Raw genomic sequence first — 19,596 nt, 5'->3', positions numbered from 1 at the left:
GGGCGCCATCTTTTGGTCCCATTGAAACAAATTTCAAACTTCATTTGTGGTGTGTTGGCTCTCTCTAGTGGTATGCCGGGAGTGGTACAGCCTGTCTACCCTTATTTGGATACCGTAATGATGACAATATCAATGGCGCGCACAGCCTCGCTGCTTTCAGGAACCATTGAGGTTTTAAGGTTGCGCGAACCATTGAATAGTTACGGTAAACACAATGGCTTCTATGCTTGGTGGAAAACTCCATATCCCACAATTCATAGCACACCTCTGCCGAGTTAAACAATGGCGGCCACCACTTCGTTTTATATGTCTTTTATTAGTGTTTCTAGGTCACAAAATCAACTTTTAAGATATTTTCAGGCGAGAATGTAGGTGTGTAAACTTCAAATATCTGCTTGTTTTATCAAATTAGCGACAGTGCTCTGACGACCTCGGTCCTGCCTGACAGCTAGCCGGCTACCTAGCTAGCTGCCGCGACTTGGCTGCAAATGCACAGCGAGGGACTCTCTCTCTCCTTTCACCTCCCGGTCTCTCGCAAATGCTCGCACAGAATCGGAGTTACAGCTGGATGTGGAAAAAATAACTGAGTTGTTTGGTGGTGCTATAATGCGGAGCTACAACAGTGGGCAGCTATCCACGGTGTATGACAGAAAGGACATGACATGATCCCGATCGACCGGTGTTTGCTAACACGGAGGTCAATCGTGGATCAGGGAAAGCGAAGGCAGGAGCGTGAGGTGAACTGAATTTCAGGTAAGAAGTTATGACCTGCACTCTATTTGGGTCAGATATAAACCGAGTTTAGGTGTAGTTTATTTAGCAGCAGTTCTCTTATGTGTTGCTGATAGTCGGCTAGCTAGCTAGCGCCGCTAGCATAGTTAGCTAGTGCCGCTAGCGACCCTTCGTGAAAAAGCACCCAGGCTTGGCTTATATTGAGGCGGGTGAAACTCGTGTCAGCACCCGGTCGCCGCCTACAGTATGTGTTTTAGCTGGACTTATTTTTCGTTTATATGGGCTGATGATGCTGGAAACCGAAGGCAGGAGCGTGAGGTGAACTGAATTTCAGGTAAGAAGTTATGAACTGCACTCTATTTGGGTCAGATATAAACCGAGTTTAGGTGTAATTTATTTTCGTTGACCTTTTACAATCGTACTGCCACGGAGTTTATATACAGCTGTGTGCGCACTAAGTTACTGACGTTGGACTTTATTTTATTCATTAGGGTTAGTTCATAGAGTTGCTGTGCCGCATAAACGGAATCGCCCCACATTCAGAGAAAACATTATGATTTATTCTGTCGTTACGAAGCCTCCCCTGTCATTCTCTCGCGTGTTGAAACGTCAATCATGAAACTGATCAATGATCGGCTGTTCGCTCTTATTTATCGTGCTAAACAACAGAAGCACGTTTAAGCTTGATCAGCTGTTGTTAGAATTCTTTTGATTTTAATTTCTAGTATCAGCTGATGTTTGCTGGAGCATGAAGATGAAATCAGGAGATGTCCTTACTGAATCATCAGAGCTGAACTGGTGATGGAGAAACAGGTTTACACTTTAGGTGATATGAATGAGTTGAAGGGAAGTTATGAGTTGTTTTTTTGTAGCTGACAGCTGGTAACTGTGCAGGGGCGGATCTAGCAAAGCTTTTTTGGGGGGGCAGCTAGGGCATTAACAGAGAAAGGTGGACACAAAGATATACTTTTCTTTCTTACTCTCATATAAAATATTTAGCTTTTATATTAAATAGTTATCTGAATCTCACAACCAAAGTTTGTATAATAATACACAAGATTGGCTGTAGACCATTGTTCATAATTCAGAACACTGTGTAAAAATAACAAAAACAAAAAGTGAATGCATATGTGAAAAGTGGTCCATAATGTAATGCTTCAAAGCGTGTTCATGCAAACATTGTCGGGTCTGCCGTGGTACAATGGGACTTCTGCTCATGAACCTGTGTGCACAGCGCCTGCAAATCGGCGCTGTACAAAGTAACTTCATCTTTACACAAAACTGTAAGCTGTCATCTGTGAAGCGTGAGCGGTGTTTGTTTTTACCATAGTTCATGGTGGAGAATGGCTGCTCTTCTGAGTTTTGCTCTCTGTAGCCGTATGAATGGCAACTACAGTGATTAGCAGCGGCATAGGCACACATAAAATTTCTTCTGAAATTTTTGCTTTCTAGTTATTATTATTATTATTCTCCAGTTTCCGCCTGAAATTTTGCAGCGAATCTCGCCCGCAGTTTTGAGACAAGCTTCATATATGTTACCTCATTTTGTGCGGCCGGATCTGGAATGGTGTGCTATGACTTTTGGTGTTTATGAATTTTATAGTTTTTTAAATATTAATATTTTAGTGAAAATTTTCCCGCGCTCCTCTGCCGAACAGTTTTGACATTAGGGTTACATATGTTAGATCATTTTGTGCGGCTGGAGCTGGACTATTATGTCATGACTTTTGGTGTTTATGACTTTTATAGTTTTTAAATATTAATATTTTAGTGCAAATTTAGGCCAATTCATCTTTTTGGCGCCAAATAAACAGACTTCATTTGTGGTGTGTTGGCGCCATCTTTTGGTCCCATTGAAACAAATTTCAAACTTCATTTGTGGTGTGTTGGCTCTCTCTAGTGGTATGCCGGGAGTGGTACAGCCTGTCTACCCTTATTTGGATACCGTAATGATGACAATATCAATGGCGCGCACAGCCTCGCTGCTTTCAGGAACCATTGGATGTTTTAAGGTTGCGCGAACCATTGAATAGTTACGGTAAACAATGGCTTCTATGCTTGGTGGAAAACTCCATATCCCACAATTCATAGCACACCTCTGCCGAGTTAAACAATGGCGGCCACCACTTCGTTTTTACATGTCTTTTATTAGTGTTTCTAGGTCACAAAATAAACTTTTAAGATATTTTCAGGCGAGAATGTAGGTGTGTAAACTTCAAATATCTGCTTGTTTTATCATATTAGCGACAGTGCTCTGACGACCTCGGTCCTGCCTGACAGCTAGCCGGCTACCTAGCTAGCTGCCGCACTTGGCTGCAAATGCACAGCGAAGGACTCTCTCTCCTTTCACCTCCCGGTCTCTCGCAAATGCTCGCACAGAATCGGAGTTACAGCTGGATGTGGAAAAAATAACTGAGTTGTTTGGTGGTGCTATAATGCGGAGCTACAACAGTGGGCAGCTATCCACCGGTGTATGACAGAAAGGACATGCCGCGACCGCCGATCGACCGGTGTTTGCTAACGCGGAGGTCAATCGTGGATCAGGAAAGCGAAGGCAGGAGCGTGAGGTGAACTGAATTTCAGGTAAGAAGTTATGAACTGCACTCTATTTGGGTCAGATATAAACCGAGTTTAGGTGTAGTTTGTTTTCATTGTGCTGACTTTTTACAATCGTACTGCGTGCTAGCTAGCACGACGGGAGTTTGTATACAGCTGTGTGCGCGCTAAGTTACTGACGTTGGACTTTATTTTATTCATAAGGGTTCGTTCGTAGAGTTGCGGTACAAACGGAATCGTGCCACATTCAGAGAAAATATTACGATTTATTCTGTCGTTACGAAGCCTCCCCTGTCATTCTCTGCCTGTTGCAACTTCAATCATGAAACTGATCAATGATTGGCTTTTCGCTCTTGTTTGTTTATCGCCTAAACAACAGCTGCACGTTTAAGCTTGATCAGCTGTTGTTAGAATTCATTTGCTTCTAATTTCTAGTATCAGCTGATGTCGATGTGGAAAAAATAACTGAGTTGTTTGGTGGTGGAGCTACAACAGAGGGCAGCTATCCACCGGTGTGTGACAGAAAGGACATGCCGCGAACGAGACATAAAAGGCGGTGAGGCTACTGCAGATCGACCGGTGTTTGCTAACGCGGAGGTCAATTGTGGATCAGGGAAAGCGAAGGCAGGAGCGTGAGGTGAACTGAATTTCAGGTAAGAAGTTATGACCTGCACTCTATTTGGGTCAGATATAAACCGAGTTTAGGTGTAGTTTATTTTCGTTGTGCTGACTTTTTCAGTCACTTACAATAACTTGTACTGCGTGCTAGCTAGCACGAGGGAGTTTCTATACAGCTGTGTGCGCGCTAAGTTACCGATGTTACCGATGTTGAACTTTATGACAGCCTCCCCTGTCATTCTCTCGCCTGTTGAAACTTCAGTCATGAAACTGATCAATGATCGGCTTTTCTCTCTTGTTTGTTTATCGCGCTAAACAACAGCAGCATGTTTAAGCTTGATCAGCTGTTGTTAGAATTCATTTGCTTTTAATTTCTAGTATCAGCTGATGTTTGCTGCAGCCACAGCTGTAAAACGGCTGTTCCAAACCAGATGTCCTTACTGAATCATCAGAGCTGAACAGGTGATGGAGAAACAGGTTTACCCTTAGGTGACATGAATGAGTTGAAGGGAAGTTATGAACTGTTTCTGAGAGACAAATATACACCAAGCTCCTTTTTTTGTGTAGCTGACAGCTGGTAACTGTGCAGGGGCGGATCTAGCAAAGCTTTTGCCAGGGGGGCCAGGTAGGGAATTAACAGAGAAAGGTGGACACAAAGATATACTTTTCTTTCTTACTCTCATATAAAATATTTAGCTTTTATTAAATAGTTATCTGAATCTTACAACCAAAGTTTGTATAATAATACACAAGATTGGCTGTAGACCATTGTTCATCATTCAGAACACTGTAAAAATAACAAAAAACAAAAAGTGAATGCAAAAGTGCATAAATATTTATTTTACGTGTTTGATGTGTGTGTGGCGGGCGTGGTCTGCAGTGCCGCTGCAGGGAGGTGGACCCACCTGAGCGGCACCTGCAATCACGCCTCGGGCGTAGTCTGTGCTCTCTCGGCTGTTTTTGGGTGTGTGTCGGGCTGTGAGTTGAAAAGCTACAGCCGGCTGTTTGGGTACACCAACCATGTGTGAAAAGTGGTCCATAACGTAATGCTTCAAAGCGTGTTCATGCAAACATTGTCGGATCTGCCGTGGTACAATGGGACTTCTGCTCATGAACCTGTGTGCACAGCGTCTGCAAATCGGCGCTGTACGAAGTCACTTCATCTTTACCCAAAACTGTAAGCTGTCATCTGTGAGGCGCGAGCGGTGTTTGTTTTTACCATAGTTCATGGTGGAGAATGGCTGCTCTGCTGAGTTTTGCTCTCTGTAGCTGTATGAATGGCAAACTACACTGATTACCAGCGGCATAGGCACACATAAAATTTCTTCTGAAATTTTCCCTTTCTAGTTATTATGTGTGCCTATGCCAAGAGGCACACATATTACTATTCCTCGGATTTATTATTATGTGTGCCTATGCCAAGAGGCACACATATTACTATTCCTCGGATTTATTATTATTATTATTATTCTCCAGTTTCCGCCTGAAATTTTGCAGCGAATCTCGCCCCGCAGTTTTGAGACAAGCTTCATATATGTTACCTCATTTTGTGCGGCCGGATCTGGAATGGTGTGCTATGACTTTTGGTGTTTATGAATTTTATAGTTTTTAAATATTAATATTTTAGTGAAAATTTTCCCGCGCTCCTCTGCCGAACAGTTTTGACATTAGGGTTACATATGTTAGATCATTTTGTGCGGCTGGAGCTGGACTATTATGTCATGACTTTTGGTGTTTATGACTTTTATAGTTTTTAAATATTAATATTTTAGTGCAAATTTAGGCCAATTCATCTTTTGGCGCCAAATAAACAGACTTCATTTGTGGTGTGTTGGCGCCATCTTTTGGTCCCATTGAAACAAATTTCAAACTTCATTTGTGGTGTGTTGGCTCTCTCTAGTGGTATGCCGGGAGTGGTACAGCCTGTCGAACCCTTATTTGGATACTGTAATGATGACAATATCAATGGGCGCGCACAGCCTCGCTGCTTTCAGGAACCATTGAGGTTTTAAGGTTGCGCGAACCATTGAATAGTTACGGTAAACACAATGGCTTCTATGCTTGGTGGAAAACTCCATATCCCACAATTCATAGCACACCTCTGCCGAGTTAAACAATGGCGGCCACCACTTCGTTTTACATGTCTTTTATTAGTGTTTCTAGGTCACAAAATAAACTTTTAAGATATTTTCAGGCGAGAATGTAGGTGTGTAAACTTCAAATATCTGCTTGTTTTATCATATTAGCGACAGTGCTCTGACGACCTCGGTCCTGCCTGACAGCTAGCCGGCTACCTAGCTAGCTGCCGCACTTGGCTGCAAATGCACAGCGAGGGACTCTCTCTCCTTTCACCTCCCGGTCTCTCGCAAATGCTCGCACAGAATCGGAGTTACAGCTGGATGTGGAAAAAATAACTGAGTTGTTTGGTGGTGCTATAATGCGGAGCTACAACAGTGGGCAGCTATCCACGGTGTATGACAGAAAGGACATGTCACGACCGCCCGATCGACCGGTGTTTGCTAACGCGGAGGTCAATCGTGGATCAGGAAAGCGAAGGCAGGAGCGTGAGGTGAACTGAATTTCAGGTAAGAAGTTATGACCTGCACTCTATTTGGGTCAGATATAAACCGAGTTTAGGTGTAGTTTATTTAGCAGCATTTCTCTTACGTGTTGCTGATAGCCGGCTAGCTAGCTAGCGCCGCTAGCTTAGCCAGCTAGCGCTGCTAGCGACCCTTCGTGAAAAACCACCCAGGCTTGGCTGATAGTGAGGTGGCTAAAATTTGTTTCATCGCCCGATCGCTCGGCAAGGGTCTGTGTCTTAGCTGGACTTATTTTTCATTTATATGGGCCGATGATGCTGGTCGATGTGGAAAAAATAACTGAGTTGTTTGGTGGTGGAGCTACATCAGAGGGCAGCTATCCACCGGTGTGTGACAGAAAGGACATGCCGCGAACGAGACATAAAAGGCGGTGAGGCTACCGCCGATTGACCGGTGTTTGCTAACGCGGAGGTCAATCGTGGATCAGGGAAAGCGAAGGCAGGAGCGTGAGGTGAACTGAATTTCAGGTAAGAAGTTATGACCTGCACTCTATTTGGGTCAGATATAAACCGAGTTTAGGTGTAATTTATTTTCGTTGACCTTTACAATCGTACTGCCACGGGAGTTTATATACAGCTGTGTGCGCACTAAGTTACTGACGTTGGACTTTATTTTATTCATTAGGGTTAGTTCATAGAGTTGCCGTGCCGCATACAAACGGAATCGCCCCACATTCAGAGAAAACATTATGATTTATTCTGTCGTTACTGAAGCCTCCCTGTCATTCTCTCCCGTGTTGAAACGTCAATCATGAAACTGATCAATGATCGGCTGTTCGCTCTTATTTATCGCGCTAAACAACAGCAGCACGTTTAAGCTTGATCAGCTGTTGTTAGAATTCTTTTGATTTTAATTTCTAGTATCAGCTGATGTTTGCTGGAGCATGAAGATGAAATCAGGAGATGTCCTTACTGAATCATCAGAGCTGAACTGGTGATGGAGAAACAGGTTTACACTTTAGGTGACATGAATGAGTTGAAGGGAAGTTATGAGTTGTTTTTGTGTAGCTGACAGCTGGTAACTGTGCAGGGGCGGATCTAGCAAAGCTTTTGCCAGGGGGGCCAGGTAGGGCATTAACAGAGAAAGGTGGACACAAAGATATACTTTTCTTTCTTACTCTCATATAAAATATTTAGCTTTTATTAAATAGTTATCTGAATCTCACAACCAAAGTTTGTATAATAATACACAAGATTGGCTGTAGACCATTGTTCATAATTCAGAACACTGTGTAAAAATAACAAAAAACAAAAAGTGAATGCATGTGTGAAAAGTGGTCCATAACGTAATGCTTCAAAGCGTGTTCATGCAAACATTGTCGGGTCTGCCGTGGTACAATGGGACTTCTGCTCATGAACCTGTGTGCACAGCGTCTGCAAATCGGCGCTGTACAAAGTAACTTCATCTTTACACAAAACTGTAAGCTGTCATCTGTGAAGCGTGAGCGGTGTTTGTTTTTACCATAGTTCATGGTGGAGAATGGCTGCTCTTCTGAGTTTTGCTCTCTGTAGCCGTATGAATGGCAACTACAGTGATTAGCAGTGGCATAGGCACACATAAAATTTCTTCTGAAATTTTCGCTTTCTAGTTCTTATTATTATTATTATGTGTGCCTATGCCAAGAGGCACACATATTACTATTCCTCGGATTTATTATTCTTATTATTATTATTTTCCTTTTTCCGCCTGAAATTTTGCAGCGTATCTCGCCCCGCAGTTTTGAGACAAGCTTCATATATGTTACCTCATTTTGTGCGGCTGGATCTGGAATGGTGTGCTATGACTTTTGGTGTTTATGACTTTTATAGTTTTTTTAATATTAATATTTTAGTGAAAATTTTCCCGCGCTCCTCTGCCAAACAGTTTTGACATTAGGGTTACATATGTTACATCATTTTGTGCGGCTGAAGCTGGACTAGTATGGTGTGACTTTTGGTGTTTATGACTTTTATAGTTTTTGAGATATTTAGATTTTAGTGCAAATTTAGGCCAATTCATCTTTTGGCGCCAAATAAACAGACTTCATTTGTGGTGTGTTGGCGCCATCTTTTGGTCCCATTGAAAAAAATTTCAAACTTCATTTGTGGTGTGTTGGCTCTCTCTAGTGGTATGCCGGGAGTGGTACAGCCTGTCTACCCTTATTTGGATACCGTAATGATGACAATATCAATGGCGCGCACAGCCTGGCTGCTTTCAGGAACCATTGGAGGTTTTAAGGTTGCGCGAACCATTGAATAGTTACGGTAAACACAATGGCTTCTATGCTTGGTGGAAAACTCCATATCCCACAATTCATAGCACACCTCTGCCAAGTTAAACAATGGCGGCCACCACTTCGTTTTATATGTCTTTTATTAGTGTTTCTAGGTCACAAAATAAACTTTTAAGATATTTTCAGGCGAGAATGTAGGTGTGTAAACTTCAAATATCTGCTCGTTTTATCAAGACATCGCATATTAGCGACAGTTCTCTTACGTGTTGCTAATAGCCGGCTAGCTAGCTAGCCCCGCTATGACGACACTACGCAATGACGACACTCAACGGCGCGTGTCTCTTCGCCCCTCCTCCGCTTTGAAATTGACCGTCGACGTGATTTTGTAAGACAACGTCGCTATCGTTTCACCGGTAAGGCGTTTTCCCCCCTCCTCCACTTTGGACTTGAACTTACAGTGATTTTCTGAAGTGTTTACTAAGACACACCGTAAGCTTTTACAAGGTAAGTGTATCTCTCTGTCTCTGGTTTGAAATTTAGCTTTGAAAGTGATTTTTTTATGTGTTTCTTTATCGATTTCTTTGTTTCGGCACGTTCGGGACGATGCTAAAGCCAGTTAGCGCACATTCAGCTACGGCAAGCGTTTCTGTTCCTGCTCCGGTTTTGAAATTGACCTTTGAAACTGCTTTTCTGTGTTTTGACGCTGATATCTACAAAATGACTGTGATTTCATTCCAGTGGTATCGTTTGTAATTGAAACTTTTAAGATGCGACTCTCAAAAATATCTTCATTGCAGTCGGGTTCACACTTCTCTTTGTCTCATGGTATTTTGTTGCTGGCTAGTTAGCGGATATTAAGCGTCTCCCGGTTTGAAATTGATTTTGAAAGTGATTTACTATGACAAGGTAAGCGTATCTCTGTCTCTGGTTTGAAATTTAGCTTTGAAAGTGATTTTTTTTATGTGTTTCTTTATCGATTTCTTTGTTTCGGCACGTTCGGCACGATGCTAAAGCCAGTTAGCGCACATTCAGCTACGGCAAGCGTTTCTGTCCCTGCTCCTGTTTTGAAATTGACCTTTGAAACTGCTTTTCTGTGTTTTGACGCTGATATCTACAAAATGACTGTGATTTTATTCCAGTGGTATCGTTTGTAATTGAAACTTTTAAGATGAGACTCTCAAAAAATATCTTCATTGCAGTCGGGTTTCACACCTCTCTTTGTCTCGTGGTATTTTGTTGCTGGCTAGTTAGCGGATATTAAGCGTCTCCCGGTTTGAAATTGATTTTGAAAGTGATTTACTATGACAAGGTAAGCGTATCTCTGTCTCTGGTTTGAAATTTAGCTTTGAAAGTGATTTTTTTATGTGTTTCTTTATCGATTTCTTTGTTTCGGCACGTTCGGCACGATGCTAAAGCCAGTTAGCGCACATTCAGCTACGGCAAGCGTTTCTGTCCCTGCTCCGGTTTTGAAATTGACCTTTGAAACTGCTTTTCTGTGTTTTGACGCTGATATCTACAAAATGACTGTGATTTCATTCCACTGGTATCGTTTGTAATTGAAACTTTTAAGATGCGACTCTCAAAAAATATCTTCATTGCAGTCGGGTTTCACACCTCTCTTTGTCTCGTGGTATTTTGTTGCTGGCTAGTTAGCGGATATTAAGCGTCTCCCGGTTTGAAATTGATTTTGAAAGTGATTTACTATGACAAGGTAAGCGTATCTCTGTCTCTGGTTTGAAATTTAGCTTTGAAAGTGATTTTTTTATGCGTTTCTTTATCGATTTCTTTGTTTCGGCACGTTCGGCACGATGCTAAAGCCAGTTAGCGCACATTCAGCTACGGCAAGCGTTTCTGTCCCTGCTCCGGTTTTGAAATTGACCTTTGAAACTGCTTTTCTGTGTTTTGACGCTGATATCTACAAAATGACTGTGATTTTATTCCAGTGGTATCGTTTGTAATTGAAACTTTTAAGATGTGACTCTCACCGCTTACGAAACAATAGCTGCATTGTAGTCGCGTTTCACACCTCTCTTTGTCTGTCTTTATAAGGCGTTAACTACAGCAGACTTTTATACCTCAACTCTTGATTCAGCCAAGGTAAGTGCCCCCCCCCCTTATATTTTCTATGTATGTGTTCAGCTGATATTTAGAAAAAAATAGGTGTGTTTAGCGTTGGATGTCATTTTATTCCAGAGCTGTTGTTTGTAATTAAAACTTTTAAGATTAGATGGTACAGTGTTTTTACTCCCTTCCAAACAGTAAAGTTCCTCTTTGTTTCTCAGTAGGAAATTTAAACCAGACAGTACAAGGCTACATTTCAGTGTTACAAGCCAATCAGTTTGCTAATTGCTCTGTGAGATTTGTTTGCAAAGTTTAAGGTGTTAAGTAGGACTGTGAACATCTGGGTCTGCTTGCTGCTGGCATTCTGCCACAGCCCCAGCAACAAGACCGCCTCCCAGCAACGAGACTGCCTGTCAGCCTTGCAAGGTACCCAATTTTCCAATTACTCTATAACAAAACTGTTGTGGGCAACTAGACTGTCTCCTAAGTTTGCAAGCCAATCACTTTGCCAAATGTTCTTGTAAGATTTGTTTGAAAAGTTTGAGGTGGTAACTGTGAGCTGTGAACATCTGGGTTTGCTTGCTGCTGGCATTTGACCAGCGTCTCAGCAACAACACTGCCTCCCAGCTTTGCAAGGTAATTACTTTCCCAATTACTGTACACCAAAACGAAGTAACTGTCGTGGTCAACAAATCTGCCTCCCAACTTTCAAGGTAATCACTTTCTCAATTACAATATACAAACTGTTATGGAACTTTACTTAAGAAAGCTTTAAGACCGGGTAGTGACACTATCAATATGTCTATTTAAAGAAAAGAGAGATTTTTTTTTTTGTTCTTGTAGTCATCTTGTCTGTCAATGTATCAGAGGGTTAAAATAACAAATTGCTTGAAATGCCAATAATTAATATTCTGTTTTTATGTTGACATTCTACCAGATGCCGAAAAAAAATAAAAGATCCCAGGCACAAAAGAAGCGCTGGAAACCACTTGACCTGGTCGATCCTGCTGTCCCAGTGCTCTCTGGCCACAACCAAGATGAGGCAGTCAGTAGTTTTCCATCTGACCAGGTAATGAGGATATGGTAGTGATCACAGACAGTTGAACAGTTTTCAAAACACGTTTGAGACCGTTAAGAACACTTACCCATGCAGTTTAGGATTTTTTGTTATAATGTCACACAACTGGCATAACAGTGCATGGTATACAGAACATTTAAATGAAATGAATGTGTCAGGTCACTTAATGTCTTCTATACCCTTTTTCCTGGGTTAGCAGACGGCACCAGCCGGGTTATCTTTGGAAACACAGGATAGACCCACCTCCTTATGTTCCCCAGGTACCAAGGTAAATATCAAAAAATATTCCTCTATTAAGAAATTACAAGGTATGCCCACCCATAGGGCTGCTCGATTATGGCAAAAATGATAATCACAATTATTTTCACTGAAATCTAGATCTCCATTATTTGACAATATTTATTTAACAATAACAATAATTAACAATTGAATAATGGCTTTAAAACATGTATGTTTAGTGAACTTTACAGTGTTGCTCCGTGGTGCAGCTACGACATTGTAGCAAAGTTTACACTTACCCATACAGTTGACCATTTCTATCTTGTAATGTTACCCAACTGGCATAACAGTTCATGCCATGCATTGCATTGTAAAGTGAAATTAAAGTGTCAGGTCACTTAATGTCTTAACATTATATTCTTTTTTGCCTGGGTTAGCAGACAGCACCAGCCAGCTTGTCCTTGGAAACGGAGAATAGACCCACCTCCTTATGTCCTCCAGGCAGCAAGGTAAATTTAAAACAGTATTCCTCCTAAGGATTTATAGTGGACAGTTACATTACCATTAAATGTTAAAGACATATGGTTACATGTTAGCCTTATGCAAACAGTAAGAATTCTGTTTTCTCGCTTCTGTTAGTTTTGTTTAAGGTTTTTAAAGTTACACTAACCTTCAAATTTCTTAGCAGTTATGCAAACAGCTTCAATTTTTTTTAATTGCTTTGTAAGTTTAGTAACCGCTACTGTTTCATGTTTTCTTTAAAGTATCCAGTGTTACACTCTATTTCAAATCTGTTAGTAGGTTTTCTAATTTTGATTAACTGTATTATCAGAGTTCAGAAACTCGTCCACCAGCAAAACGAGTCTGGGCAACCGATGATTTCCACATGGCATCAAATTCTCCACCTAAAAAGGTATGCCCACAAATGTCTATAACCAATTAATATACATGTGATGTTTGCTGTATAATCACCGGGGTTGATATTTAGCAAGCATACTTAAGGTGAAAGACTAACTCGTACTAAATATACTAAAATGTTAGACTAAACATATACATTTGCCAATGTCTTTCATCACATTCCTAAAATGCAGACATCTCAACAGGTATTTATGTCTGTCTATTTATCTATTTCTATATATATTGTTCAGAATAAATACAAACATGGCTTTGTGACACATCTTTTATCAAGATGGATGTCAATGTATTTTGTTTCTATCACATTTAACCTGTAACTGAATTTTGTGTACTTTCTTTACAAAACGTAACACAACTATGTCACATGTACAGAACCATTTGGTTTAATCTGAAATCGGTGAATGAATTACATCTGATTTAAGAGCATCTGAGATCCTCTTACAAATAATACGTAAACATGATTTCCTTTCATATGTTTGTATTTAGGCTGCAATTTAGTAGATGTTTGAAGGCTGGCAGCAACCTAAAATAAAAGCTGTGTCCCAAAACGTCGCTTGCATCCTCCGGAGGCCGCATTTGAATTCATAGCGCGGCCCAGTCAAATTCCAGGTGCCAACAATAGCGGTCGCTACTAAGTTTTAAAATTAGTCTTATTAATCTTTCTGGGTCGCAAGATAAACTTATAACATATTTTCATGCGAAAAAAGTAGCAGTGTAAATTACAAATATCTGCTTGGTTTATCTATCGTATATTTGCAAAAGTGTGCCGACGTTTTCGGAGACGTCTGTTACCCACCCACTCGATACCAAGCCGGGGGGCGGCGGCGGCAATGGTCACTCCAGCCGGCAAGAGCAGCAGACTCCTAAATTCATCGTTTTCAGATGCCCGCTCTTTCGCTACCCAGGTTAAACATGATATATAAGTCACTTGGATAACTTAAAATTTTAATTGTTTGCCTTTTTTCTGTTTTATTTATTCGAAGCAAATCGGTTTGTCTGAGATCAAAGTTATAAGATTATTGGATTAAATAAAACATTATTAATCAATTGGGTGGTTTCCTCCGGGATTTTCACACAGCTGAATAAACGTCAAACAGAAAACTGCTTAAACAGAAGTGTGAGACAGTCGAGAATTTTCGCCAGTGTCCTGGCCGGGTTTATTAAACTCCACCGAGACAGTGGTGACGCAAATCTGCAGGCTAGACCGTCCCATTTCACAGCCTCGTACTTCCGGCCTTCTCAGTCTTGAAGGACCCGCCCACATAGGTCGGGTCCTCCGAAGGATACAGCCGACATTTTAGGAAACGGCTAATGTGTTATATGTAAAGTAATTAACTGCTTGGAAAATATAAGGAGCAGAAAGTACAGATGTGACTTTTATAAAGGTCATTAAAAACAGCACTCAAGCAAATTGCAGATATCTAAAATATTCGTCATTTTACTTCCCACCTCTGCTCTCTCTCACTGTTCCTGTCACACTCTTTCTACCAGTTTCTGGCTTATCTGATGCTGTGTATCTTTCGATTATGCTGTAATATGATTCAGCAGTGATATAATTTGGCTTAATTTGCCTGAACATTGCTTCATTGTTTTACCATAGGTAATGTTTTTCTTTAAAGAAAATCTTTATTTATACAACCCTTGCCACTTAAAAAATGTCTTACATCATTGTACCAAGAGTTGCATATGTTTTTGCTCAACCTTGAAATGCTTATCATTTTTTATCCAACCGCAATAACACATCTGAATACTGCAAAATAATGTACTTCACACCTCTCTTATGTTAATCCATTCATGGTCTGAGGCATGTATGTGGGAATGTATGTGAATGTTTACTGATATGTCTTATTAGTATTTTAAGTATTTTATTTATTATTTTGTTTATTTTATTTATTGAAATTTTATGGTTTTATTTATTTTTTGGTATTGTTAGGGATGACGCATTGATTGGGGACCTTTTTTAATTTCATTGTACGTGTGACAATGACAATAAAGATTCTGATTCTGATTCTGATTCTGATTATCATTAAATACTAAACAATAACATGTCACCTTTACCATTCCTTGATCAGCCTTTCCACAACATAAATGAACAACTACTGACAGAGGAGCTACAGAGCAACGCAGTTCAGCACTTCTGGTGTGTCAGTGCAACTCATTGTCAAAGTGATGAAAGGTACACAGAATTCTCTCGAAATCATCAGTGCACATGTAATGCCCTCACATTCCTGGCCTACCTTAATGAGGAACACCAGTTCAACACAGCCCGACTTGATAAGGTGCTTGAACAGGGAGATGCACTCTACTGTTGGATTAAAACACATCTTCAGCAGGAGAGGCGTTATACACAAAATCATCTGACCATGGAGGACCTGCCCAAAGAAGTTCATGCTGACATAAACGTCTACAGTGTGAAAATGGACAACATAAGGTATGGATACCTGAAAGCAGCAGACAAAACTTATCAAAGAAAAGATTGGTGGTTGCCTCTTGCTAGTCGCCTTGTATGTCTGTCAACAGATGTGAGCTATGCTTTGCTCATGGTCTCGCCTCAGTGCATTGCAGTTTTCCGTGACAAATCTGGGAGGTATGGATTATTTGATTCACATTCAAGAAGTGCAGCAGGTTTACCCCAGCCAAATGGAACAGCAGTCATGCTCACTTTCACTCATGTGAATGACCTGATCACCCATCTGCATAACCTTTTTCAAAATCAAGGCAGGTATGCAAGATATGAGTTTGTGCCTGTTTCTTTCAAAAGAGTCAGCACTCACAACGAACAGCCTGCACAGTCAACTCAAGCAACACCAGGAGCAACATCGCCACAAAATGATGAACCACAAATCACAAATCCCACTGTGCAAGTGCCTCAACCAGAATCAGCCCAAACCTACATGACAATGTTAGAAAATACTTCAAACTCATCACAAGACAAAATGGCTTCAAATCGAATCTGTGAACATCAACTTGAAACATCTGTTGACCCAACAAGCAACATCCAGAAAGAACAACAAGAAATTAGCCTCAATAATGAAAGTGATAAAGTAAAAGATAAAACCCACCAAAAAGCAAGAAATGTGAGCAGATTAAATAAAGGACGACGTGGGAAAGCTATTCGTCAAGCTCAAAAAAGTCAGAGGGAGTATGTAAAAGCTAAAGACAAATCTTCAACTGAAGAAGTGGCAAAGAAGACTAACAAAAAAAGACATGAAAGAGAACGATATGCCTGCTGTCGTGAATTTTGAATGAAAAGATTACAGACTATGAAAATTCAATATGCTGAAAACTGTCATTACCGTAAACAAAGACTATTATCAGCCAAAAATTATTATGCAAATCCTCATATTCAAGAAAAGTAAAAGCCCACAAGGTGAAGAGATACCAAAGTGATCATCATTTTTAACGAAAAATGAGAAACTACATTATCAGAAGATATACCACAGATCCTGACTATCAAACCAGACAGAAGAAGCAATATGTGGTCCAGAGGTACAACACGGATGCCAGCTTTCAAACCAGACAGAAACAATATGTGGTCCAGAGGTACAACACGGATGCCAGCTTTCAAACCAGACAGAAGCAATATATGGTCCAGAGGTACAACACGGATGCCAGCTTTCAAACCAGACAGAAACAATATATGGACCAGAAATACAAAGAGGATCATGTCAGAGAAAGGAAGAAGGCATACATAAGAACAAAATATGCATCGGATCCAAACTACAGGCACAAACAAAAAAAATCAATTCATGCCAGGTACCACAATGACTCACAATTCAGACTGCACCATATACAGCGCTGTGCCCAGTACCAGAGACACAAAATGGCTACCACTGCATCTTTCGCCATTTATAAAAAGTTGTGTGCACAGAGAATAAAGAAGAAATACAGACGACTAGTAACACAATTCCAGCAGGGTCCACAGTCTGAAGCACAGCCCCAACTTGTAGTGAATAGTGTGATGCAAGCAGCCACATTAGCTTTCCGTGAAACAATTAAGTTAGGACCCACCCATGTCTGTACGGTGTGCCACAGAACTCTGTTTCCTAATCAAGTTCAACACTGCAAAAGATCAAAGTATGTTACAAATAGTCACGTTGTTGACACTTGCTTGACAGGAAAATTTGTCCATGTTTGTGATAGTGAATGTACAGCTAATTGTACCTTTCCAAAACAAAGAATGCAAGAGTGGATTTGCTACAACTGTGACAGCCACCTACAACGAGGAAAGATCTCTTCCATCGCAGTGGCAAACAATTTAGCACTAGCACCCATTCCAATTGAACTGAGTCAATTAAATGTACTAGAACGACAACTGATTGCTAAAATTCTCCCGTTTGCCAAAATCATTGCATTACCAAAAGGACAGCAAAGAGCTGTACATGGGGCTGTTGTTTGTGTACCGTCGGATGTGGAAACCACAGTAAACTCTCTTCCCAGACCTTGCAATGAAGCCCAGCTCCTGCAGGTACAACTGAAAAGACACATCAGATTCAAAGGATACCAACACTTCTACACTGTGAACATGAAGAATGTGTTAGTGGGCTTATCAAAGCTAAAGAGATGCATTCAGAATACAAAGATGTATCTATTGATGATGACGCTACTTTTGCTGATCCCACAAATCAGATAATCGAGACGGGACATGACACTGCTGATGCAGATATTCAAGATTCACTGCCCAGAAACTTCGACAACCAAATTCTACCAGAAAGAAGAACCACTGAGGATACAACAGCTGGAATACTTGAGCCATGTCATGATGTAAACGAACTATTGGAGCCTGAACACTCAAATGGAGAGCCCTTACAAGATACGGAGAAAGAAAAGGAAGAACTTCGCCCGGTCTTGTTCTAGACACCTGTATGCAACCACCAGATATAGCACAGGACATTTTATCATATGGTGAAGGAATATTTAGCATTGCACCCGCCCAAAGAAATAGACCTGTTGGCTTCTTCTCTGTTCCTAAACTTGAAGCCATGGCCTTTCCTGTGCAGTTCCCAACTGGACAGAACACATTAGATGAAGCCAGACAAGTCAAACTGTCCCCAAGCATGTATTTTAATACACGGCTGTTCTCTGCAGATACACGCTTTGCAACTGACCAAAGCTACCTATTCTTTGCACAGTTTGTAACAGAAACACACATGGCTACAAACAGCATGTCCATCCAATTGCGCAAAGGTAAGGCAATCACAAAGGATGGACGTAGAATTTGTAACAGAATGCTTCAAAATAAAGACGAAGTGGAGAGACTGATAAATAACAAAGATGCAACACGCTTCATGAAACCTCTGAGAGGTACTCCAGCCTATTGGGAAAAGGCACTGAAAGATCTGCATGCTATGGTCAGACAGTTAGGAAAGCCAACTTTTTCCTGACATTTTCAGCTGCTGAAATGAGATGGCCTGAGGTTGTTGAGGTCATAAAAACTCAACAAGGTGAACAAGTGGATTTTCACACAACTTGACTGGAACACAAAGTGTGAAATTCTCCGAAGCAACCCTGTGACTGTGATGCGATTGTTTGAGAAAAGAGTCGATGCACTAATGACAACACTGATCCTGTCCCCAGCACAGCCCATCGGTGAAGTAGAAGATTACTTTTATCGAGTGGAGTTTCAGGCCAGAGGTAGCCCTCATATCCATTTACTGGTTTGGGTCAAAGATGCACCTAAATTTGGAAGCGACCTTGAAGACCACGTGTACAAATTTATTGACAAGTACATAACATGTAAGATGCCTGACCAAAATGCCGATCCTGAACTCAACAAAATTGTGTCTGAGGTTCAAGTCCACAGCAGAAATCACTCCAGATCCTGTAAAAAAGGTAATGTGTCATGTAGGTTTGGGTTCCCCAAACTACCCGTAGACCAAACAATGATCACTTTCCCAAGCCCAGATGATGACGATGATCACAATGATAAGCAGCATAGCACAAGTAAGGAGAAAGGCACAAATGAAAAACAAAAAAAAAAAAACAGACGAATGGCTCTCAAAAAAAAAACAGAAAGAGGCCAAAGAAAAACTCCAGCCATTGAGAGATTTGCTCTGTGACCCAAATTCCTCGTTTGAAGACTTGTCTGAGCTGCTTCACAAATGCAAATTAACTTATGAACAATACTTGGATTGTGTCTTCAATTTAAGCAATGGCCATGTCATCCTCTTAAAGCGTGAACCTAATGACTGCTGGGTGAATGCATACAATGCAGATCTGCTGAGAGCCTGGAATGCCAACATGGACATCCAATATGTCATTGATGACTACAGCTGCCTGATGTACATGATGTCTTATGTCTCTAAACCCGAATTTGAGATGACACAATTTCTTAATGGAGTCATCCAGGAGGTCAAAAAGTCCAATGTCAATGAAAGAGATGAAATGAAACAGATAATGCAGGCATATGCTAAACACAGAGAAGTCAGTGCCCAAGAATCCGTGGCAAGGACATGCAGCCTGCCACTAAAAAAGTGTTCACGCAGTGTGGTGTTCATACAGACTGATGATGATGCCCTGAAAATGAGTCTCCCGATGAGCAGGTTGCAGAGCATGGCACCAGATGATGAAAATGTGTGGATGTCTGGATTGCCAGAAAAATATGC

The 19,596-nt window shown here is 41.0% G+C and overlaps 1 protein-coding gene across 6 annotated transcripts; it reads left to right on the top strand.

Annotated features, from left to right (window-relative positions):
* The first annotated feature begins 6,471 nt into the window (after positions 1-6,471).
* On the top strand, positions 6,472-16,247 carry LOC120438102. Of its 6 annotated transcripts, none has more exons than XM_039608542.1 (6): positions 6,472-6,491; positions 10,768-11,848; positions 12,054-12,125; positions 12,514-12,585; positions 12,909-12,989; positions 15,064-16,247. In XM_039608542.1, exons 2-6 carry the CDS (start codon positions 11,699-11,701, stop codon positions 16,234-16,236), a joined length of 1,548 nt encoding a protein of 515 aa, XP_039464476.1. In that variant the 5' UTR covers positions 6,472-6,491; positions 10,768-11,698; the 3' UTR covers positions 16,237-16,247. The 6 variants fall into 6 exon arrangements, with proteins under 6 accessions (XP_039464476.1, XP_039464479.1, XP_039464477.1 ...); XM_039608545.1 differs by lacking the exon at positions 6,472-6,491 and adding an exon at positions 9,139-9,222 and having other exon boundaries at positions 12,057-12,125; positions 12,517-12,585; XM_039608543.1 differs by lacking the exon at positions 6,472-6,491 and adding an exon at positions 9,139-9,222 and having other exon boundaries at positions 12,057-12,125.
* Positions 16,248-19,596: the final 3,349 nt, after the last annotated feature.

This window comes from Oreochromis aureus, linkage group 3, assembly GCF_013358895.1.
Source record: "Oreochromis aureus strain Israel breed Guangdong linkage group 3, ZZ_aureus, whole genome shotgun sequence".
Classification (NCBI taxonomy): Eukaryota; Metazoa; Chordata; class Actinopteri; order Cichliformes; family Cichlidae; genus Oreochromis; species Oreochromis aureus.
The sequence above is the reverse complement of the archived record's forward strand: the minus strand, read 5'-3'. Positions and strand labels throughout refer to the sequence as shown.